Source organism: Polyodon spathula, chromosome 5 (genome assembly GCF_017654505.1).
Source record: "Polyodon spathula isolate WHYD16114869_AA chromosome 5, ASM1765450v1, whole genome shotgun sequence".
NCBI lineage: Eukaryota > Metazoa > Chordata > Actinopteri > Acipenseriformes > Polyodontidae > Polyodon > Polyodon spathula.
Genome location: NC_054538.1, coordinates 55,106,880 through 55,132,416, shown reverse-complemented (window position 1 = coordinate 55,132,416; position 25,537 = coordinate 55,106,880). Strand labels below are relative to the sequence as shown.

The window sequence follows — 25,537 nt, the reverse complement described above, 5'->3', positions numbered from 1 at the left end:
TAAAAATAATTTGTTTCATATCATTCGATATATAGTTAAATTCAGTTGAAAAACAAATTGTATTAATATTATGGAAATTGGGCTTTTTTCTTTTTGAGAAGTGAGTCCCTGTCTGTCAAATTAACTTCCTGCATTGTTTTTTTTTTTTCAAGATACGATCTTCATATCCTTGCGTCTTTTCCTCCAATTTTAGTAATATATTGATCTTCTGTACTACAATTTCATTTTATACATAAACATTGGCCCCTAGGTATATTTCTTATCAAAGGACATGGTGTTGACTATTTGCTAGTAATAGAGAATTATGGTTTGTTGGTTTGCTGAAAAGTATGGTTTGCAATGTATTCATACTCTTATAGATTAATAAATCCAAAAAGTGTAGTTTTCTGATTCACATTTAAGTTGTAAATTACTATCGACTGCATTAATATACATTAGATTGCTCAAGTTGTGAATTGGATCCTGACCATACCAGTAATATACCATCAATATATTGTTTCCATAGGGAAATAAACGGCAAATAAAATGTATCTTTAGCAATGATAATGTTTTCTTCCCAACATCCCATATACAAGTTAGCATAACTCTGGGCAGATGTTGCTCCCATTGCTGTACCTCTTGTTTGTAAGAAATATTGACCTTCGAAGACAAAGTAATTCAAGTTTAAACATAGGTCCAGTATATCTATAATAAAGTTCGAAGGAGGAGTGTTTCCATCTATAGATCTAGAGTTTAGATTAAAAGTAACAGCTTCTGTTCCACCTGTGTGTGGGATGTTGGTGTACAAACTAGTTACGTCCAGTGAAGCGAGGATATGATCAGGTTCAGTTTGTACTTTAATAAAATTCAGTACATCACGTGCATCTAAAAGACGTGAAGACAATTTATGAACACACAGTTGTAAAAAGAAATCAATACATTGACATAAAGGTTCAATTGCATCTTCAGCCTAGGCTGATGTCTTTCTTTTATCTACACTGATCAATTCTTATATGTTGAAAAGCACACAAGGTTTTTTTTTTGTTTTTTTATGGGTAAGCAAGAATGTATCTAGGCACAAACTATGCATGATCTGCTCTGTTCCAGAAGACACTAAGCTCTAGAAAAGTGGGAAGTGATGTCCTGCTTTTGTTACATTTCTTATAACGGCAGCAACGTAATTTAACATCAAACTTAATCTCTTTTTTTAACATGTTTAATACAATCGGCTAGTACTAGGGAGATTTAAATGACCACATCTTTCTTTTTCCCTGTATATCTAGCTACTGTAATTTGGGGCGGGGGCAACGACGGACGACTACCTGTATCGAACATCAGAACTACCATTTAAAGGATACATCAGCACTACACGAGAAATAAAACAAACCATCCCATCTTGCTGTTCCAAATGTATTTGGTCACTGTGTAATCTGTATAATGCCGCGCTGCTATGTCCATTAACAGTTTAAATTCTAATTTTCCTCAGCAACACAGTGCGATTGTACACGGGGAACGTCCGAAATAATGGCAGACAATATTTCAACGTCAAGAGGGGCAGCAAATTCTCTTTGGCTCAAATCTTTTTTTTATTGTCTCCCAAACGTATACTATTACTGCAAACATGTTGAAGCGTATGGATTTCAAAATAGACCTGTGGCAGGCTGGCGAGTGGATAGAGGCCCAGAAACAGTCTGCAGTTAAAATAAATAAATAAATAAATACATTTTGTTATAAATAAACAAAAATACAGGTGCACAAGGGCAAAACAAAAAATCTTTAAATACAAATAAAACAAAAAACAAAATTCACAAAAATAAAGGTTTCCAGGCTGGGCAATGCCTTCACTGGATTCAAAACTTTCAAACTTTCAAAAATACCACAACAAACCACCAGCCTGCTTCCTCAACTCCCTCCTCTTTAATGGGAAGCAGAGTCCTCCTTTTATGTCAGGTGGCTGGGTGCTGATTGATCGTTAATTAAACTAATCATCTAATCAACCCCAGCCACCTGAAAACAATAAACCCAGGCAGGTAGGGGAATTTAACCCCATCCCTGCCAATTTGTAAAGAGCAGAGCTGTGCTCTGCCACAAGACCACTCTATACAAATGACATCAGACAAATGGGATTAATACATGCATTACTTTACACAATATTATTTTAGCATCCGTAAACAACAGTATGATCATATATTAAGGACGAAAATACATTTGTGTGTTCTTTAATCCAATACAGTATTTTCATTTTTCAGATCTGGCAGCACTGTCACCAACATTCTGGAGCTTGCACCTCTTGCACCTGTGTTTTTTGTGATTTAAAAAATATATAATATAGGGGTATGCAGTTTTTCAAAACAAACTTCTTGTCCATGAGACAAAAGACTAGAAAAATCTACTTTCCCTTCTTAAAAGTTGCCTCACTGTCCCACAAAACACACAAAAAAATAGAATATAACTTTTGGAATTTAGCTTTAATTAAACCATAAACAATCAATTAGTGATTTAATAATAATTTTTGTAATTTTGAAATCAAATAGAGAAAATGTAATTCGGAACATAATTGCCAAAATAGCCTGTCTGATTTATGTGCATTATACATGGCAAGTCAGACTTCACACAGCAGGCCAATAGGGATACCTTTTCATTTGAGGTGCAGCATTTCAGCATTTTTGGTTTTCATTTCAATTACTGTGTATACTGTGATTTTAAAGCGCAGCATTACCAAAGTGTGTACTAAATTGTGTTACATGACTAAGAATGCTTTGACCCGAAATAAATTTTATTTTTATTTTTTTACAGATGTTTATCTGATGATGAACTACTTCATATTACGCATCCTTCAAACAATTTGGTCTAAAATGAAAACCAGACATAGTACTTATCACTTATTCTTTCTGATCATACTTCCTGAGAGTTGTGGCTACAACTGATACTTTACAGTTAAGTATGAGATCACTAAATTACACTCATAAAGAAGTGACTGAGTACATTTCAACACTTTATTTTTTACATTTCAACTAGGTAATCATAGGTTATATTTAATCATAGAGTAAAAATGTTATTCTCCTTAATAATCTTCAGATTCTCAGCTGCTTGAGCGTGATGATGAAATGCAATAACCCTGCCCACAGCCTGCTCCGGTCCAAGCCAGATTCAGATATGTTGCGAGGCTGGAGTTTCACATTTCGGTTCTGGCTTGGCTCGGGTATTTGCTAGTGTAAATACACCCGTACCGTGAGGGCATGGGGTACGGGTGTGTTAATGTAAATGGCACATTAGATTCCCGCTTATCCTGGGTCAGCAGGTTTTAAACTTGGAGGGTAACACCAATAACAAGCCAGTTGTTTTTGTGTGTGTAGATACAGGCTTAAGGTAGTGTATAAAAATGTGCATTATAAATGTCATATGGCAGATACTGAAATTGAAGAAGGAATCGATGAAAAAGACCTAGGAGTTTTTGTTGACTCAGAAATGTCTTCATCTAGACAATGTGGGGAAACTGTAAAAAAGACCAACAAGATGCTTGGATATATTGTGAAAAGTGTTGAATTTAAATCAAGGGAAGTAATGTTAAAACTGTACAATGCAGTAGTAAGACCTCATCTTGAATATTGTGTTCAGTTCTGATCACCTCGCTACAAAAAGGATATTGCTGCTCTAGAAAAGGGTTTTGTATATTGAGCAACACAGAAGGCTGAACTTACTGTAGAAAATCATTGGTGTTAAATGTGCAGTTTTATTTTGCCACACAATTTGTTTTGTCTTGTTTGCAATATTTGTTGCAAGCTGCAGCAGAACTCCATGGCAGTGCTTGAACACAACGGGGCTCGGCCACAGAAATGTCATGCATGCATATCCAGCGATCTTTTAAAAATTGCATCTGCACAAGCATGGAATAATGTGGTGATACAGAATTACATGGGGTAATGTTACAGAAATCTGCGTAACACCTGTCAGAACAATCTGATTTTGAGATACGTGCCTCTGTTTGAATCAGCAAGTGAAGTTATTGCAGTTAAATATAAACAAACAAACACCCAAAAATAAAACTTCTGTTTATATATATATATATATATATATATATATATATATATATATATATATATATATATATATATATATATACACACACACACACACACACACACACACACACACACACACACACTCTAAGTGAACAAGTAACACAACATTGATACTTATTTCACTTATTTATTAAAGAAAGTTATGCAACACCCAATGCTCCCGTGAGAAAAAGTAATCGCCCCCTTAGACTCAATAACTGGTTACGCCACCTTTAGCAGCAATTCATGGTTCCTTCAATGATGGCAAGTCTTCCAGGTCCCGATGCAGCCATGCATCCCCAAATCATGACACTATCACCACCATGCTTGGCAGTTGGTATGAGCTTCTTTCTGTTGAATGCAGTGTTTGGTTTTCACCAGACATAACGGGGTCCATGTTGGCCAAAAAGTTCCACTTTTGACTCATTTGTCCATAGAACATTGTTCCAGAACTCTTGAGGATCATTCAGGTGCTTTTTGGCAAACTTGAGACGAGCATTCATGTTCTTCTTAGTGAGCAGTGGTTTCCACCTTGCTACTCTGCCATGAATCCCATTTTTGCCCAGTGTCTTTCTGATGGTGGAGTCATGAACACTGACCTTAGCCGAGGTGAGAGAGGCCTGCAGATCCCTGGATGTTGTTCTAGGGTTCTTTGTGACTTCCTGGACGATTTTACGCTTGCTATTGGAGAGATTTTGGCAGGACGTCCACTCCTGGGAAGATTCAGTACTGTCCCAAACTTTCCCCATTTGGACAATATGGCTTTGACTGTGGTTTAGTGGAGCCCCAGAGCCTTAAAAATGGCTTTGTAACCCTTTTCCAGAGTGATAGGCATCAACAACTTTTTTCCGGAGGTCTTCAAGAATTTATTTTGATTGTGGCATGATTTGCCTCTAGAACCTGTGTGCTGACAACTTCACTCTGAAGGTAAGGGCCAAAGTTAGTCAGATTTATACTGGGCAGGGCTGGCCAAAATCAGGCCTGATTGTTAACCAAAGTATTCAAACAGCTGACCCTAACTGTCCCATTAATTATGTTTAGTTAACTAGGGGGGGCAATAACTTTTGTCACTCCTGAAGATTGCATGTTTGATTAACTTGCACACCAAACAAATGAAAGAAGCATCAAACTTTGGTGTCATTTATTTCTCTCAGACTCCCTATATATACTTGTACAACCCACAAAAAGATCTGACCAAATTCAATGTGAAAAATGTACAATTTTCACAGCACTATATATATATTTTATTGAGGTGGTTAAAATCCTCTCTGCCAAATGCACGTGCAAATGTGAGTAAGGGAATTTATTTAATTGTTAATTATCATCTGCACCTGGCTCTTATAAATTAGAGCCAGGTGCACAGCATTTAAGGAAAGTTGCTCTCTTCTGCGCAACTACTGTGTGAAGTGCCCGACTGTGCATTGTAAAAGTAAGGAAACAGGAACTGTGTCCTGTTTCAAGTTTGTGTTTAAAACTGTGTTTGTTTTGTTATTAGCTGTCCTACGAGCTAATCAGGAAACCTGCCAATGTGTAGTTAACGCTCTGAAGAAGCTGGTTGTTTAGTTTAGTTTTGTTTATTTTGTATTATTAAACATGCGCGTAAGAGCATAAACCTTTTAAAGGGGCAAATGAACAACCGTAAGTATGGCTGTATATGTATTATATATATAATATATATATATATATATATATATATATATATATATATATATATATATATATATAGTATATATAGTCAAAGTGTTTGTTAAAGACAAAATTTGACCATGATTTATTATAATACTTTGTCAATAGTTTGTATTTATAAGCAATAATAATAATAATAATATTTATTTTATATAGCGCCCTTAAAAGCAATTGTCTCAGAGCTCTTCACAGAACAAAGAAATTCAACAAAAACAATAACATGTAGAAACAAGGAAAAGGAATCATAAAAATGCCTTTCTAAAGTAAGTTTTTAAACTAGATTTAAAAACACTCAAAGTTGCTGAATCCCTGATCTTTAACAGAATAGAGTTCCACAGTTTTGGGGCATAGCAATGGAAGCGCAGGTAAGCAGAAGGGACACACCACAGTCTAAGATCGGTGGAGCTGAGGTTGCGAGTGGGCGTGTAAAAGATTAATAGACCTGACAAATAAAGCGGAGCCAGCCCATTGCGAGCCTTGTAGAAGGATTTTAAAATCTGATCTGTTTTGGGCTAATTGTAGATGAAATAGGCTAAAAAAATATGCTGAAATATTAAGTCATATTTTATTATCTACGTGTCATAAAACAATGTGTACAGTGTATCAGCACAATGTATTTGATTAATTACTAGTATCCAATAAACTAAAATAAAAAATAAAGTGCACTTTTAATTTGATTTATAGCCTAATACCGTACTGTATAAGCCTATTGCAGCTTTATATTTGTACATTATGTAATGTGTATAGAGAACACATTAATGTTATTTTAGGATGATGATTTATAAATACACATAAATGTGTGTGTGCGTTTTGTTTTAAACTGGATACATCGACATTTCGAACTTGGACAACCTGTCTTGTTTCCTTGCATGTCTGTTTTATTTGTGAGGGACTATCATATGCTGTTGACCTAACTGTATTGCCGAGTTCAGAGGGTGTGTACTAGGACCGATATTGTTGAAGTAACTTACAAAAAATAGATGGTGATTAAGTAGATTCAAGAAAATGCACAGAGTCATTTTCTTCAATCAGTTGCCTGGTTTATTGAAATATGCAGGGAGTCTGGTCCCAGGTACAGGACAAACAGAATACTCAACATTACAATGTTTGCATGACATTAAATACCCTTCTGTATAGATGGTCCACCTCCCCTTTCTCTGACATTAACCAATGGTCAAGGTAATTTAATTTATTGTGTGAGTGTTAATGTGTGTGTGTCTGTGTGTGCAGTCTAGTGTGACAACCTCTGAACTCGGTGCATTCTTCACACTCCTGGAGACAAAAGGTCCATACATCTGCCTTTTGTTATCTCCTTGCGACCCCCTTTGATGCCAGTGGCATTATCTCTTTCGATCTCTCTGAAGTCCTCAGAACCTGTTCCCTTCTAGTCCACAGCATTGTTATCTCATTAGCTTGCAGTCATTGTTGGGTAGTTTGTAGACGCATCTTCTCTATCAGTGGTTAGCAGTACATGCAATTTGAACCAAACAGTCTGCTATCTGCAATATTAGTCTCTTTTCAGAAAAGAACACCAGTATAGCTCTGCTAGTCCACATGCGTAGCAAACCCCTAATCAATTCTCGATCCATGTTTTCCAACAATTGTATGTTATGAAGCAGAAAAATGTAGATGACGACAGATATTAAAGGGTTAAAATTAAAGTACCATTTGTGCCTAAAACACAACTCCTGGCTTCCTGTGTTTTCATTCTACAAACACACAACAACATATATAGTTTGTTTTACAACCATGTTTTTAAAGAAATAGGGCCCGGTATTCGAAAGGTTTGCGCACCGCGCAGAGGGGTATGCATGTCGCAAATGGCCGTTGTGCTGAAATTGTGCCAAGTTGCCATATTCGAAACGTCCTTTTGCACGTCACAATCCATTCTGCTCTGTGCAGAAATAAAATGCATGCATCGCGCAATATGGGGGGAGTGGCCGACAATATGCGTGATCCTGGTATATTTGAAGGTATGCGCCAAGCACAAAACCAGGTTTGTGACGCGCAGAATAAGGATTGTAAAAAGACTGCATTAACTCCGCGCACACTACCATTCCAGCACTGACTACAAACAGGCAACAATGGGAAACGTGGGTAGCATGCAGCGTGTCCGTCGACGTGTGGATGTGAATGATGCAAGGCACACCCAGCAACAGCAACCCTGATATAGGCGAAGATATGCTGAAAGGGTGCACCGGCCTCAGCACACATATGAGGAGCTCAGCAATGAGCAAATCGTGTCCAGGTATGGTCTCGACTCATTTATGCCACATGCTGCATGATGACCTGGCCAGAACAAACCTGTCCAGTCATGCCTTGTCTGAGCAATTGGTATTGTCTGTCTGTATGTGTATCCTGGCTACCGGGAACTTCCAGAAGGTAGCAGGTGATACAGTGGGGATCACCCAGTCAGCCGTGTCCGCCACCTCGACCGGTTCATAATCGCGTTGCTGCGACGTGCTGAGGAATGTATTAAATTCCCCAGTACCAGAGCAAACAGTGAGGAGATAATACAGGGTTTTTATGAGGTCGTGCACCTGTCATGTGTGGTAGGTGCAATTGACTGCACCCATATTGCTATCCGGGTACCTGTTCCAGTTGTCCTGTTCTATCAGGATTCGAGTTGTATTCGGAATAGTGGGAAATTTGAATAGCTATTCCATGCCATGTAAACAGGGTATTCTGAATGAATCCATCCGTATTCTGGATACCAGTATTCTGAAAACGTGATACCAAATACCCACTTAGTATTAGGATACTATCGGAATACTAGCCCTTCTAGACACCTTATTCAGAAAACCAGTTTTTTTTTTTCTAGACACACAAGTCGTTTTATAATCTGTAATATATAAGACGATGGCTTGTGTGCCCAACAAAGCCTTTGCAAAAACTGCACAAATATATTCGTACTTGTATGACCCCAAACTGGTTGCTGACTATGCAATATCTTCCTATTTAAAAAAAAAAAAAAAAAAAAAGTTTTTTAGTAGATCAACAGTCAGTACTTGGAGATATATAATTTATTTATTATCCTTGTAGTCACATTGAGATTGAAACCTCTTTTACGAGTGAGACCTAGCCAAGCAGGTAGCAGCAAGTCAATTGGACAACAAGAACAATACACAATAAAATACAATTAAGACACAGGCAAGTCACATTTAAATCAAAATACACAAAAAGTAGTCAACTATTTAAAACAATTACAACTCTCAGTCACGAAATCATGCAGTTTACTCTTAAATTGCAATAAAGATATCTGGGTCTGCAGCTTTAGTTTGGGCTGGAACTCATTCCAGGACCATGGGGCATAATAAGCAAAGGATCCTTTACCAGCCTCAGTACGCACATTTGGGATTTTAAAATGCAAAAAATAATTAGATCTGAGGCTATGGTTACTATGGGAAGCAATAAGGTATTCATTTAAATAAGAGGGTAATTTACATTGAATAGCCTTATATACCAGAATATACCAGTGCTTCAACCTGCGTAAAGCCAAAGAAGTCCAGCCTACCAAATCGTATAATATACAATGATGAGTATTAAATCTTGTATTTGTATTGTACCTCAATGCTGCATGATATAGCGAGTTTACCTAAAGTTGATGGTGATGCAAACCTATATACTGCATCACCATAGTCAATTTGCGGCAAAAATATACAAGCAATAAGCCTCTTTTTTTGTTTCCAAAACATATATAACATTGCGTGAAGATCGAAGATCCGGCCCATAGAGATTTTTGTTGAAGAATACAAATGAGCGAGAGTCAAGTATTTAATCCTATTGAAGCAAAATGAAGCAAGGTTATTATTGCCTTTACTAGCTATTAATTAAATTTTCCTTGTCAGGGTATAAATTCTTTTTGAATTAGCATTTTTGGAGTTTTGCAAAAAAATTGCAGAAAAATAATATTTACTTTTTTTTTTCTTCCATCCACAAAAGTAAAAGTTTTGCTGCAAAAGATTGTTCTTAATTCTTTGTTTGTAAACTTTTCATTACGAGTGAGTGTTTTTTTAAACATCACACCGTAGGACTGTGATTTCACACCATGGGATGCTACAGTTTGAATGATAAGATAATGATTTGCCATGCGAAAAATGAGGAAATACAAGATAGACAATGGGGAAACATTTTGAAAAAATATATACCTTTTTTAAATTTGTTTTTCAAAAGCAACCCATGTTTAATATAAAAGTAAATGTGGACGGCAACAGCCAGCCCCCTTTTAGGCACTTCACAGCCATTTTCAGTAACATTAACAAGTCGGTAAAGTATCTAAGTACAGTAAATAAGATTAAGTATGGAAAACAAATATGACCTACTTTTATAGCTGAAAAGATTTGTTTCATTAAATGTAGTCTAATCATTATGAAGGAATTTTGTCTGTCTGTGTGTGGGTGTTTTTTTAAATTTTATTTTAAATCAGAAACATGCCACAGGGAAAGATGCACAAGTAAAAGATGTATTTTAGGGGAGAACGGAATTATACAGCAGATGTGCTGCAGGGGGACGGGTTCAAAAGTATCCCTCCATTAATATGCTAGCTGATTTACAATTTTTCAGTCATCATGTGACAGCTTCACAAAATGTGATGAAGGTTAAGGTTCTGGCTCTGAGATATGACTGACAACATCTTTATTTTCTGATCTTTTTGATTTCCTCCAACTATCCCTCATATTTTTCTGTCTAGCTTCAGTGAGATCCTTGATGGAGAATACCTGTACTTCTTCCCTAGCTGCCTTTGCATGGTAACTGAAGAAATAAGACAGTAATGTTGGTACTGAAGGGATAGTCATCAATCATTTCTATCTTACTAACATCCTTCTGAAATCTTGTTGTTGTAAATCACATGGATAAATAAGCCATACATGGCTATGCAAAGGAGGTACCAGTAGTGGGAAAAAGGAGAGTTTCATTATGTCTATGATGCAGAAATAAAAATACTCCTTTGGCTCTGGCTGTCTACGATGAACCCTCCATAATATACCTCTTCGTGCCAGCAAAGCCTCTCTTAGTGCATCATTCTTGATCTTTGCTCAGTATTTTGCTGTTCTCTCTTTGCTAGTGGGCACCTGGAAGCAAACAGATTAAGTAAAGATTAAGAGATGTTAATGAAAAACCTGTACATCATTATCGGTTGTGATAAAACATTTTCCAGCAAAGCATTAGCTATATTTGAAAATATGATACATTTATCACTTAAAATAGTACGCCAATTCTTGGTAAATTATTTATACTGCCTTTATAAATCAAACAAGCCTCTTATGAGTCTAAAAACCCATATAGGAAAAGTAGTATTTCCTATGGTGTGACGACTAGGTCTTATGGAACGACGCTCTAATATTTGTCACAACATAAGACTTTTTCTATTTCTGATTCCAAACAAGCATTTATAAAGCCATATATCCTCTCGTGACCTTGAATCTATTGACATTTATTTGTATTCAGTGTAAGATGTAAGCAGTTTTGAACTTTTTTTTTGTGATAAATTCCTTTTCTGTGTGTCATACCGAAGGGCACACAAAATTGACATGTCCTACAGGAAGGCACAGATGATGATGATGATGATGATGATTTAAAAGAGATTTCCAAGAGACTAAGGCCCTGTCCACACTACATAACCGATCTCGAGAACAGTACTTAAATGTTTTAATTAATCCAGCTCAAAGCGTCCACACTGAAGTACTGTTTCATGTTTAATGCGTACACACACTATTAAAATAGTTTGGTTACAGTTCCTAGCAGCGCAATGAACAGTGGAAATTAACACGCTAGTATCCCACCATGCACTGTATTTTGTTTTAAAATAATGTGTTATGCTTCATATTAACAGAGGTGTATATTGCTAAAAAGAAATAAAACAAGCATTTTGGAAAAAGTAACACAAGCGCACACAAGTAGGGTGTGAAGTTTTCGGGTTTTATTTATCAGGTGACATCCCTTTAAACAAATTGAGCTCATTCTGTTTCATAATTAAACTCAGGGGAAGCTGTTAATTACAATACAGTCTTGGTTTTTTACCTTCATATCTTGCCTGAGCCTAATTCTGGTCCCCTTAATTACGTGAATTGTTCACCACCGAACCTACTTTTAACTTGCATTTCACTTTTGCATTTGCCTAATTTTAACTTTCATTGTTTTCCCCACTAGTTTAGACAGATTATTATATATTTTTTTGTTTTTAAGCATACAAATGAATACAGGTAATTGAATACGCATTGCGGAGTGTACACTGATAGCAAGTCCTTCAGGCTAATTTTCTGAGTATTGCTCCAAACATACCACAAAGCATTTTGGGATACATAAATGTAGTAACTTACCTTGATGCACATGCAGGGGGTCCCCCAAAGGCCCTTTGACTGCCAATGTCAAAAGTTAATTATTGTTGTCTCCCAAAAATGCCTGAATATCCTTGCAGATTCATCCTTTACTTTCCCCCAGTTTTTCTCTTTTTTTTTTTTTTTTTTTGTTGAAGCAGTTTGTTATTTTGATAATAAATGAAGCACTGTTTTGTTTTAGTATTTCAGTACATACCAGTCATTTTCTGTGACTTCAGTTGAATCTTGCTGTTAGCAGCTTAAATTCCTCCTTTTAGCTGTGTCAACCATCGTTTTGTTCTTTACTGATTTTAACTGTGCATATTTTTCTATATTGCAATATAAGACATTTTGTAAAGCTACTAAAGCAAAGAACAAACTGAGCCTGGACACATTATCGTATCATTTGTAAGACTTGTTTCAAAGTCTTTTCAGCAAATATAATTACAGTAATGAATGTTACACACCACCCTTGGTCCACTTAAGCTGGAATAGCCAATTGGGAAACAACAACATATTGCTACTGCAGAAAAAGGACCAGACAGTAGTTTAGCCTATTTAAGGATCCATCCTCTTGGAGATGAAGAGGCATCTCAGTCGCCATGGCAGCATGTCATTTGGCTTCTGTCTTTGAACCTGCCATTGTTGGGTGGTGATAGAAGCCAAAGGCATTGCACCATGTTTGTTTATTCTTCCTTGTGTCTTTTTATTGTCTATTTCTTTTTATAAAACCATATTTCTGGATTTACAGGTTTAATAGCAATAAGCGGTGCGTAGGGATTTATGGAGGCTGTTCCGGGACTACCTAGTGTAAGATTTTGCTTGCATATGGAATAGTTCTAGGTTCTTTTTTAAACTGCTAAACAGGACCTGCGGGCATAATCATTGGAGTAAAACACATGAATACATTTTTACATGCAACATTCTATGAATTAAACATGTTTTAAATACTGTGTTACATTCCAGCCATTATGGTTCCCCTGCAAATCATATTTTAGCAATTCTTTATTTTCAGGGAATTTGTCACTTTTTTTTCTTTGACGCTGTCAGATGTTGTAAGGCATATATCTTTTTTTCCTGCTCATGACTTCTGCTTCAGACTGCAGAATCATAACCTTTTGCGACATAGCACCCATTATCTGATACTAAGAAATACACATTGAACACAAACATTTTATGGGGAATAGCTGTTTATTATATACTAAAATATTAAATGGGTTTATGCACTTCAATGAACACATCCAAAAGATTGTACTTATTTTGATGTTTATTTTTTATTTTTTTATAGACTATCTAAACATGATAAGCATAACCTGTATGTGGTATCAATTGACATTCTATTGCTTTACACCCTTGGAACCCACAACACAAACACATATATATATATATATATATATATATATATATATATATATATATATATATATATATATATATATATGTATATATAGTGCCTTGCAAAAGTATTCAGACCCCTGACCAATTCTCTCATATTACTGAATTACAAATGGTACATTGGAATTTCATTCTGTTCAATATTTTTTTTTAAAACACTTAAACTCAAAATCCATTATTGTAAGGTGACATTGGTTTTATGTTGGGAAATTTTTTTAAGAAAAATAAAAAACTGAAATCTTGCTTGCATAAGTATTCAACCCCCACACATTAATATTTGGTAGAGCCACCTTTTGCTGCAATAACTGCTTTAAGTCTTGTGGGGTAAGTATGTACCAGCTTTGCACACAGTGTCGGAGTGTTTTTGGCCCATTCTTCTTGGCAGATTTGCTCCAGGTTGTTCAGGTTGGTTGGTCGACGCTTGTGGACCGCAATTTTCAAATATTGCCTCAAATTCTCAGTGGGATTGAGATCAGGACTTTGACTGTGCCACTGTAGGACATTCACCTGTTTGTTCTTGAGCCACTCCAATGTTGCTTTGGCCTTGTGCTTGGGATCATTGTCCTACTGAAAGGTGAATTTCCTCCCAAGCTTCAGTTTTTTAGCGAACTGAAGCAGATTCTCTTGCAGTATTTTCCTGTATATTGCTCCATCCATTCTTCCTTCAATTGTAACAAGATGCCCAGTACCTGCTGATGAGAAGCATCCCCACAACATGATGCTGCCACCACCATACTTCACTGTAGGGATGGTGTGTCTTGAGGCATGGGCAGTGTTAGGTTTGCGCCACACATAGTGGTTTGAGTTTTGGCCAAAAAGCTCTATCTTTGTCTGACCACACAACCTTTTCCCACATCGCAGCTGGGTCACTCTCATGCTTTCTGGCAAACTCCAGATGTGCTTTCAGATGGTACTTTTTGAGTAACGGCTTCTTTCTTGCCACCCTCCCATACAGGCCAGTGTTATGCAGAGCTCTTGATATGGTTGACTGGTGCACCATTACACCACTCCCAGCCACTGAACTCCTTCAAAGTGATTGTTGGCCTCTGTGGCTTCTCTCACAAGTCTCCTTCTTGTTTGAGTGCTGAGTTTTGAGGGACGGCCTTTCCTTGGCAGTGCCTGGGTGGTGTGATGCAGCTTCCACTTCCTGATTATTGATCCAACTGTGCTCACTGGGATATCCAAACACTTGAATATAATTTTGTACCCTTTCCCAAATCTATGCATTTGTTATTACTTCATCTCTAACTTCTGTAGAATGCTCTTTGGTCTTCATTTTCCTTCAGATTCACAGCCTTACCAATGATCCTTCAACAGTGGAGTTTTTATCCAAAAAATGTGACAGCAACTTTAATGGTCACAGGTGGAGGCCAATGGTAAGGTAATTGTGCCCTCGTTAGGGCAATTTCTTTCATCGGTGCAAACTGGGAGCTTCCACAGCACAGGGGTTGAATACTTATGCAAGGAAGATATTTCAGTTTTTTATTTTTCTTAAATATTTCCCAACATAAAAACAATGTCACCTTACAATAATTGATTCTGAGTTTCAGTGTTTTAAAATAAAATATCAAACAGAACGAAATTTCAATGTACCATTTGTAATTTGGTAATATGAGAGAATTGGTCAGGGGTCTGAATACTTTTGCAAGGCACTGTGTGTGTGTGTGTGTGTGTGTGTGTGTGTGTGTGTGTATGTGTATGTGTATGTGTGTATGTGTATATATATATATATATATATATATATATATATATATATATATATATATATATATATATATATATATATATATATATATATATATTATAGACAGAATTTGAAAATGATTACAAACATTGAAGTAATTCTTCAACTCAAGATTGTTGAAACCAGGTGAAACAAAGTTAACATTATGTAACAGGCCAGCTTTGAAAGGTTTCATTTAATATTTTTCTTGTTTGTTTTTCTATTTTAGTATTGGATAAATGAGTTCACCACATCGCTGGGAATTGGCGTCTTTCACTCAGGAATTGAAGTATACGGCAGAGGTAAGATTGCTTGTCAAACATCATTTTAGTTTTGTGTTTGATCCACAAGCTAGGGACCATCATTTTGTTTTGAGATACTGTGAGGAGGATGCAAACATGCATTGTGGGGGGGTTGGGTAGTGGAGCAAGTTTGGCACGCCTGATTTGTTTGGATCCCTCAGTGTTGAGTTACACATTGATTTGTTGTACGGCATAGCTCTGAAATATTTATAATGCACATTTGTGTTTTCTGGCCCTTTCCTGGTATAGCTTGATGCTCGCTGATATTGCTGTTTTTATACCTGGGAGTTTGGACAGAATTCCCAGGATCACCTCCACATAGTTTTATGTGGCTTATCTAGTAAAAGGCACTGTAGCGCACTGAGTTGGTGACCTTACCTGGGGATCTATAGGTAGCACTAAACTGACCTTTACACGCCTGCAGACAAATGTGGAAAATTCTCAGGGGTTAGTTCACTTCACCATGCTAAAGCCACCCCTACTGCCATGAGAAAACAGTTAGTCTTGACTCTTCCCCCGACTGTAAAGCTGTACATTTTGTGGCTTTGTATACAGTAGCAGTAGGCAACTCCTGGTTTGTTTGTTTTTTTTATTTTTTCATTTATTTATTTTTTTATTAAGTCATTAAAGACCTTGTCAGGGTTCAGTTGGTTGCCTTTAATAATTAAGGACAGGGAACATGGAGTGTTGAGGTTGTTATACAGCACTGTGTATTATTGATAAACAGGATCTGAAATTCTTAAGGCCAGGTCAGCCAGCACTCTTAACCACTTCAACTCCACATGTAAAAATGAAACCCCTTCCCAGGTACCAGATTTTGAAAATAATAATAGTAATGTTCTCAAACCTGTAATTGCTATAAAATGTTAACGTATGATGAATAAAACACAAATAAATGACCTAAACTGTCTTACTCATTAACCATTTATGCTTCTGTGTACTACATAGCCATGCTTGCTCGCTCTCTCTCTCCTCTCTCTCTCTCTCTCTCTCTCTCTCTCTCTCTCTCTCTCTCTCTCTCTCTCTCTCTCTCTCTCATCTAATCTATATATATATATATATATATATATAGAGAGAGAGAGAGAGAGAGAGAGAGAGAGAGAGAGAGAGAGAGAGAGAGAGAGAGAGAGAGAGAGAGAGAGAGAGAGAGAGAGACACACACACACACACAATGAAAACAAAAATGATAATAACAATAATAATCGGTAAAGAGTAATTATCAAATAAAAGTCAAACAACATCAAAACATTTGCCATTATCGACTTGCTCTGTGCCATTTATTGAAATGTTCAATACAACAGAACCTGGGGCTGCCTTCGCAACCACTGCACATTTTTCTTGTGCTCTTTCTTTTGTTTTCATTTTCATAGCAGACCCTGCACCTTTTTTTACGGTCTCTGCTTCACTTGTGTTGATGAGATAGTGACAAATGCGTGTACACAGCTACTTTGCGCAGGCATTGTGATGGATCTGGCTGCTGCAGGCACCTGCTTTATTGCCTTGTACCCAGTACTGTATTTTGCTAGTATTTCGTCACAGCACTGCCGTTTCAAACCAAACAGCTTCCCATTTGCAGCTGGCTTACAAGTAAAGTAGCTGCTGCTCTTTTGTTTGTGCTGTTCTTGGCTCCACATCCTCTTCCTCGTCATCGCTGAGTGATAAGTCAACATCACTGTCGCTGGTATCGAAATCCTCCGAACCAACTTCACTCCCATTGCTCGTATGGAAAGACTTTTGATACAAATGTCACCTGACCCTCCCCCGAATTTCATTGCACATTCCATAGTACAAGCACTGCCTATGGAGAATGAAACATGAAACGCTAGTCTGAGAAACCAGTCATAGAATAGAATGGGAAACTTGACGTACGCATGTACGGCATGGTACTGCAAGTGGGTTTTCATTTGACGTATGTGCGTACATCATGGTGTTGAAGTGGTTAAACAAATAAAAATGCTGTGACCCTATAATAGACCACAAGCTGGGTATCAAGTAACCTGTAGGTGTGTATTCCAATGCCCAACTCTTGCTGTGAATATATGAAGCAACTGCCATTATTTTTCTTGTCTACAGTACTGTATGTCCCTTTTTTTAAAATGAAGCTTACCTGTCTATGAATCTAACTATTAAGATGGCCCCTTGAGTAATCACTTTAAAGTGTACTTTCGTCAAAGTGTTACAGAACCCCTTGCAGTGTTTACAAGAAACACATTATTTACCTTTAGTGTATCCCATGTTGTCTGTAATGCAGCATTTTATTTTCAACATATTTCCAATATTCATGTTTCATAGGTAAATAAACAAGGGACTTTTTTTTTTTTTTTTTTTTACTTTCTTGTTCGCTAGGAGGGAGATTTCTTATAAAATTCCTAATGTATCCAGCATTGTTGAGGAAGGGAGTGTGATCTAGATACACTGCAATCCTTAAGACATGCTAGACTGTTTCTTAACAAAAAACAAATCTAAGAAATGAATACCAAGGGATATATATATATATATATATATATATATATATATATATATATATATATATATTATAAGGTTTAAATAACAATAAAGGCATCCACTTACTTGGAACCTAAACAAATTATTAATCAGTCAATTTTTTGTAAAAAGCACACGAACATTATGGTGGTAAACCGGGAATCAAGACAAAAATAAATAAAAAAACATTTAGAGGAGTTATGCATAATCTAATGTCATTTAATTGATGTAATAGTTTTCAATAATTTAGTCACCCTTATGTTATATATTATCAGTAGCTCTAAATGTATTACTTCAGTTAGTTTTGGTGACTTTGATGCATTAATACATCGTCTCTTTTAGAAACTTAATATTGATTATCTAGGGAAAATCAAGTTGAACACATATTAATATTGAAATCAATGCTAGTATCTCAAAAGAAAATACTTAACTGTACCAGTTAATGTAAGTAAATTAAAATACCAATATTAAGTTAATTTTAATATATCCTTTTCATTTATTTAGCTAATTTATTATTTTAATTCAAGACAATGCATTCATTTCATGTTTCATCATACACCATTTAAAAATTAATCCTATAATTTCTATGCACTATGGCAATTCAATAAACGTGTATAATTATCTTTTTAAATTTGTATTATTTTCCCTTCACACATCAAGGTAAAAAAGAGGCATTGTCTCAGCCTTAAATTTTTGAAAAGCATAATACTGTAGGCCCATCAGAGCGTGGCTACTCCAGAGTAACCCACAGTAACTAAGGAAGCTTGACACATTCTTTTCAGAAGGGTTGCTGTAAACAAGGCCACTGTACAGTATTCCTTTTTAATGAGATTTGTTCTCATTACCTCAAAAAGCTTGAGGAAATTGCCTTGGAAAATATCAAATGTGACCACTAACATGGATTGGAGTCCTCTTACGTCCATTGATTGTTCACGCTTGTTCAAACAGGAGGAGTTATAGTTATTGTACTAAAATCAATATAGCAATATTACAAGTATTAATACCACACAACACCCTCGCCCTTTTTTAAGAGTACAGGAAATGATCAGCCCAGAAGAGTCTCAAATGATCTGCAGCATCCTTATTATAATAATGGGCATATGTATTTATACTACCGGTACAGTACTTGTACACTTCTAACTATGATTCTCTACTTTATACCAAAGGATTATACAGTCCTGTTAATTTTGTATGTGCTAATAAAATATGCATGAAAGGTGGAGAAATAAAAACTGTTGAACTTAATAATGCACTGAAGTCCAATAATAATTGAAAGCACAACAGTTTTATATAGTCTTAATATGGCAGTGGCACAGATCTTGCTATGTAATCGGGGTGTGGAATATGGAAGTCATACTGTATATGTTGGGCTTTAAGTTCTCGGTTTTAATGGCTAACCAAAAAAACATCCCCGAAGACCAATTTAGAAGATTTGGTTAAAAAAAAATTTAAATCCATTAAACATATTTTAAATACAGGTAATGTAAATCATTCCGTAGTCGTTTTACTTAAAGAAAAGACATTGCAACTGACCAATCATCAATTTTGTGCACTCGTAATATGTGTTATTGTGTCAGTGCATAATTTGCTCAGCAACTGGTTTAAACGACCACAACCCCAAACAAACCAGCAACATGGTGACGCCAGTTATTATTCAATGATGAACTGAAAATATTGTAAATATAAAACTGCTGTACAGTTATGATCCTACTAATGCATATTAAAGTTTCTTGTGTACAACGACTTTTTATTGTTGTTATTATAGCTACTTAAATATCAAACCTTAATCGGAATACCATGAATCTTTAATCTTAGGAAAAAATGTAAATAACTTCTTGCATGCAGAGATTAATTCCTATAGTACTCAATAATGATACGATGAGGTGGGCAGAAAACGACACATGAACTGCAATGTGATAGATAAAATGAAATCTGTTACTTCTCACAGTTCTTGGATTCAGAATGCATCCAATGTTCTACATTGCCGGAATCCTAGTGTTGACATCGTCAACAACACAGTAATACCTCGTCTCCATAGTCCAGCCAATTCAAGTACACGTCCCTCCCTCCCAATTGCCGCCCCTCCCAATGCTGCCTTGTTTCCTTGTTTTTGTAAAACTCAAGTTGGCCTCCAATTCAGGCACATACCCAAGTTCTTTGGTACAGTTTCATTATGCAGGCTGGCCTGAATTAATTCGGGCGGAGCAGAAAATACATCACTAGTCATGGAATCCCAGGTTTTAGCAACAATCTCTATGAAAGCCAGTGTCAGTTGCAAATTACGGTTAGAAAAAACAAATAGCATCCCTGTAATTTTTAAAGAAAAAAAAAACATTTAACATTGCAGCACATTATGCAGCGTAGAAACATGAAGAAACATTATCACTGATTGCTGTTTGGGGGATCAGGTCATTCAAAGTCAGCTTCAAGGATCTTTTCAAAATCAAAAAGTGTTTCAAAATAAGTAAATTTCTACTTTCTACGGGTGTGAGTAGGAATGCGATCCAATGTAGGGAAAAAATGTAAAAATTAAAATCAGAATTCAGAAAAATCAAGGACCACAATAACAAAAGCAGAAACGATCACAAAACATTCCGCTATTATTTAGGACACCATCCAATATCACAAGACTGCAGTGAATTTTCTGCAAAAGCATCCACTGCTGTGTTTGATGATAACGATGTTTCAATGTCAATAACGATGATAAAGTAATCTGGTTTCCTGGTTACTATCTGGCCAACTCTCGTGATAACATGAGTGAGCCTTGTCCAGCTCACGTAATAACTCGAGAAATTCAGGAAACCCTGGAAATGCTATTTTTTTTTTTAACTAACTTGCATTGCGCCTCAACTCAAGTTTTGGAAAAGTCAGGCTAACACGGGAGCATTTGAGTGCACTCGAGTTGGCGTGACTATGGAAGCCAGGTGTAAGTTATCGTTTGTATATGTATTAATGAAATGTATATTCATTGTATTGTAGAAACTGAAAAATGATGTGTTTGAGTGGTGTTTATTTTTAATAACCAAAAATAACGATGTTGCCAAATAATAATAAAAACGATTTAAAAAAAAACAAACCGAACAACAGTGTATATGGGGGGGGGGGGGGGGGGGGGGGGGGGGGGGGGGGGGGGGGGAATACTGGAGGCTACCAAAATGACAGCATGTAATATGTGAAATTGAATTCCCAAACGCATAGTGTTTTGTATGCGCAACTGAATTATGTCCTGCAAAGAGCTGAATTTACTGTTTTTAAATGTGTGTGTGTGTTTTGTTTTTTTCTTGAGTCCGTATAGTAATGCTGTGCAGGTAAACTATTCATTAAATGGTGACAACAACTGTAGTGTTTGTATTTTTACAAGCTTTGATTAAACCCAATGAATATTTATTATAGTCATGCTGTACTGTAGCCTACAGCATGTTGCATTGCTAGAATGCCTATCATGAGGTCAGCGCTATGCTGTAGCATATAAGAACATGCAACCCGACTCCTGTAATAAAGAACTGTTTCTACATGATTCGTTTTTATTTTAATGCAGCTGATCAATTTCATAGTTTTTAAATGAAGAACTCCTCTGCTTCCTTGTGGTGTTTTATGCACTCCTAAAAACACTACCAAATTCAAGGCCTACACAAATATAATAAAAAAAAAAACTTTCCAAAACTTATATTTGTATTATCTCTCCAGAATTTGCCTATGGTGGCCACCCCTATCCTTTTCCAGGGATTTTTGAAATCACGCCAGGAGAAGCAACAGAGCTAGGAGAGGCATTCAAATTCAAGTGAGTATTTCAAGTGTGAGCTACTGTAGTGACTTTAACATGTTGTGATTTGGTTGATATCACCTGCCATATATAACAGTTTTTTTTTTTATTATTATTATTATTATTATTATTATTATTATTATTATATAATAACTATCATCCGTTAAAAGGTCCAGTGTACGTGGTTAGGTAGTATGACTGATAAAAAAACGCCACTGTCAGGAGCTGCATTCCGGAGTTGATGGTTGCTCAAACTGCACCACGAAGAACGTTGTATTAAATTCCAAGGTTCAAAGTTTACATTTTAAAAGTGATCCTGTTATTTTAAAATCGTAAAACATATCTCCTAGTCTTGGCCTGCATTTTTGCTTTAAATTTTCTGAATATAATGCAGTAACTGGCCTTGAATAAATGCAGTGTGGAATTAATATCGTCCGACGCCCGGGACAAAAGCTTCAATCTGGAGTACAGATTATACTCTTTACTGTTGGACAAATTGTCTATATTCCAACTTTTGCCCTTTTGATTAAATGTGTTTTTTATTATTTTTCACTACCTTCCTTATAGTTCTTTTCACTACATTCCTTCTGTTGCTCGAAAAGCACTCTGGGTAGATTTCTAGAGAGCTTTTCTCTACAGTAGGAGCCCAGTAAAGTTTGCCTGCCAGCTCTAGAAAGAATATGTAATGTAATATAATAAAATACAAATTACAAAAAGCTCTAAACTGTTATATATGTGTGTGTTATTATTCGCGTCTAGTTTATCCAGTTCGTACTGAAAAAAAACAAAACTTGCAACCGACATTATGTAATGAAAAATAATCCATTTCAGTGATTTAGCATTTATGAATCTGACACTTTATATTTACGTATTGTCATTTTGCTAACTTTTAAAAAACACTGCAAAATAACACATTTACTGTAAATATTATGGTAAACCTTATACATTAAAATTTATTGAAATTATGCAAACAATTGTCGTCACTGCATTTTATCTCTGCTTTTTTTTTTTTAAGGCAGAGGTGTGGAAAAAGCAAGCCTAGGGTTTAACCCTCATGTTATAGTCAGAATTGTTGTTATGGGTCATATAGACCTGATGCAATTTCAAACTAATTTAAACAGCCTTAAGTTGATTAAATGTTTTTATTTGCAAAGATTTTACTCTTTTATTCTCTTTTAGTACAGGAGCTGTCATAAAACTTATTTGATTGCCAACCTGGGAGCTCCTCATTTTGGAATGTCTTTACCAGTGAGATGTTGTTGCAATGCTGACAGAGAAAATTAGGCTTGTAGATTTTACTGTGTGTGTATATATATATATATATATATATATATATATATATATATATATATATATATATATATATATATATATATATATATATATATATATATAGTTTTTTTTTTTTTTTTATAAATATCTCCAGAGGTGCAGCCACTTCCAGAGATGATAATAATACAAATATAATAATAGTAAAATAACAAATTAAAGAAGTTTGTTTTATTCTTGCATACAAATCTACATAGATAAATGCCACCGGTCACTGTGACCCGAAACATCTTACTTGTATACAAAAAAAAAAAAAAACATCTCAAAGGTTCTGTTTTCTGTGTATAAGTTCATGACCCCAACTTAGGAAAAGTCATAAAATATTATACAGAAAATGAAAAGAAAAAGAGCATTTAAACTAATTGTAAACTAGAGCCGGGTCAAATAGACCCGAAACCTAATAGGAGCGTTAACGTGTTGTAGAAAGACAGGTCCTATTTACTGACATCAACATACAGAAAGAAATGTCATTGTAATTTTAATTGATAGCCTATCATCCAGAAGCCTAGTGAATGTTCATTTTATTTTATTTTTTTGCGTTTTGTTGTGTATGGCATGGTATTCTGCCATTTTATCTGACAATATATTTCTGCGGCAAACTGGTGCTCCCATAGATAGAAAAATGTAACTCGGGGGCTTTAAATGCTTTAAATATTGGTTGCGCAGACCACCATAAATCCCAAGTAAAAAGCAGTCTGGGCGTTCCAGTGCTGTACAGGTTTAACAGCATTAGTACTTCAATATAGTAATACGAATGTGGTTAATATAGCTCTTGGGCTATAAAATGCAAAAAGCTAAAAACGCCCACCGCTAAATTCTAGAACATTTTATTATATATATATATATATATATATATATATATATATATATATATATATATATATATATATATATATATATTTTTTTTTGTCATTTAACTTTAAAAGAATTAATTCTTAAAACATAAAATTCTAATATATTTATATTCCAGATATGGAAGTGTCAGTATAGGATTCATAGATCATGATCCTATAGGAACTTTTATCCCTTGACAGAAGCTTTCCGTCGGCCAACTGTAGTCGGTTGCAATCGATGCGTGATGCGTGATACTTGACTGGGGTTTTACCTTGGTTTTTATAGGATTTTCTCGCCACTGAATACATCAGGAGTCCCGATTATTTCTGATCATCAATCTGCCTTGACAGTTCCCATCTTTGAGTTCATGATATTTTCTAGAAGGATCTGGTCAACTCCTTTTAAAACCAAGTGTAGATAACTTCCTTCCAAAAATATTGAAACATGATTTAATCGCTCTCTTTTTTCTCTTTCCTAACTCCTCCTTTCTCCAAAAGGTCAGGTGAAACAAAGTTCACAGGATCCCAGCTACAATATAATGCAGTACTATACAAGTTTATATGTGTATAAAAAGAGATGTTGTTTTATATATTTAACATCAACTTTCTGTGTGATTTTATATTAACCTGAGCCTACTATATTCCTTCTAACATATCTCATTACCTTTTCAGTTTGGTTTACTTTCATATACAGATAAGTTAACAAAATATGGAACGAAAACACTAAGGGTTTACCACAAGCCTTTGAATAAGCATACAGTGGTCAGTTCAGTTATTTCCATTTAAATTTAAGCTGTAGTGAAACATATTAAATGCCTTATATTAACTTGTACCATGCTTGGAATAAGCTTGACCATTCTCTCGGTTTCTGAAAATTCACCTGCACAAGCAGGTTTTCACACACCTTGTTTACTTGCCAAGGCTAGTGTTTTAATTAATATGAAACTCCCCTGTAAGCACTTTTACAAATTCACAGCATTAAGTCATTTTTTGGCCGATTCAAGAGATGCCTGGACCGTTATCTTTTCAGATAATACAAAAAAGTGTACGTCCTAATTTTTATAACTAAGCTCTTATTATTTTCGTAATATAATGAGATACATACGCCTGTCTTTCTTAAAGCACCTTCCGTTGGTTTTCATTGAAGGTTGGCAAATCCCTCTTTCAAGAGCCAACACCGAATCCCCAATTGCCAAAGACCAAGCCTTATCTTTTGAAGGTCTAATGCCCTTCCAGAATTATAATGTGTGTCTGAGACAAACATCTACAGAAAAACCACAGACCCCAAATTATTTATTTCACGTTCAAACTCTACAGCTTTTTCTGCAAATTACCTCTGTTTATTACTGCAGTAAGATCTTTATATAAACTAAACATCTATATTCTTTGATTTAATTGATACTGTAATGTCTAAAATACACTTTTTATTTAGTAGGAGAAATTGAACTAATATTTTAATTGATTATTTCAAATGTGCCCTAACAATATATTTCCAATATTGTCAATGCCATGCTTCTGTTATAATAAACTTTTACCATGTTCTTTCAACAGTTTAACTTTAAATGGCATTATAAGATGTATTCTAATTAAGTTATTTCAGTGTAACAGTTGCTCCTAGAAATGGTAATATTATTTTACTCCATTGATAAATATTTTAAGTTCTGA

At 35.6% G+C, this 25,537-nt stretch overlaps 1 protein-coding gene across 1 annotated transcript in view; it reads left to right on the top strand.

The window, feature by feature from the left end:
- Positions 1 to 25,537, top strand: part of LOC121316060 (deubiquitinase DESI2-like) — a 47,829-nt gene that overhangs the window by 3,335 nt on the left and 18,957 nt on the right. The window contains exons 2-3 of the mRNA XM_041250785.1: positions 15,391 to 15,463; positions 21,635 to 21,728. Coding sequence (XP_041106719.1) covers positions 15,391 to 15,463; positions 21,635 to 21,728 — 167 coding nt within the window. The remainder of the gene's footprint in view (positions 1 to 15,390; positions 15,464 to 21,634; positions 21,729 to 25,537) is intronic.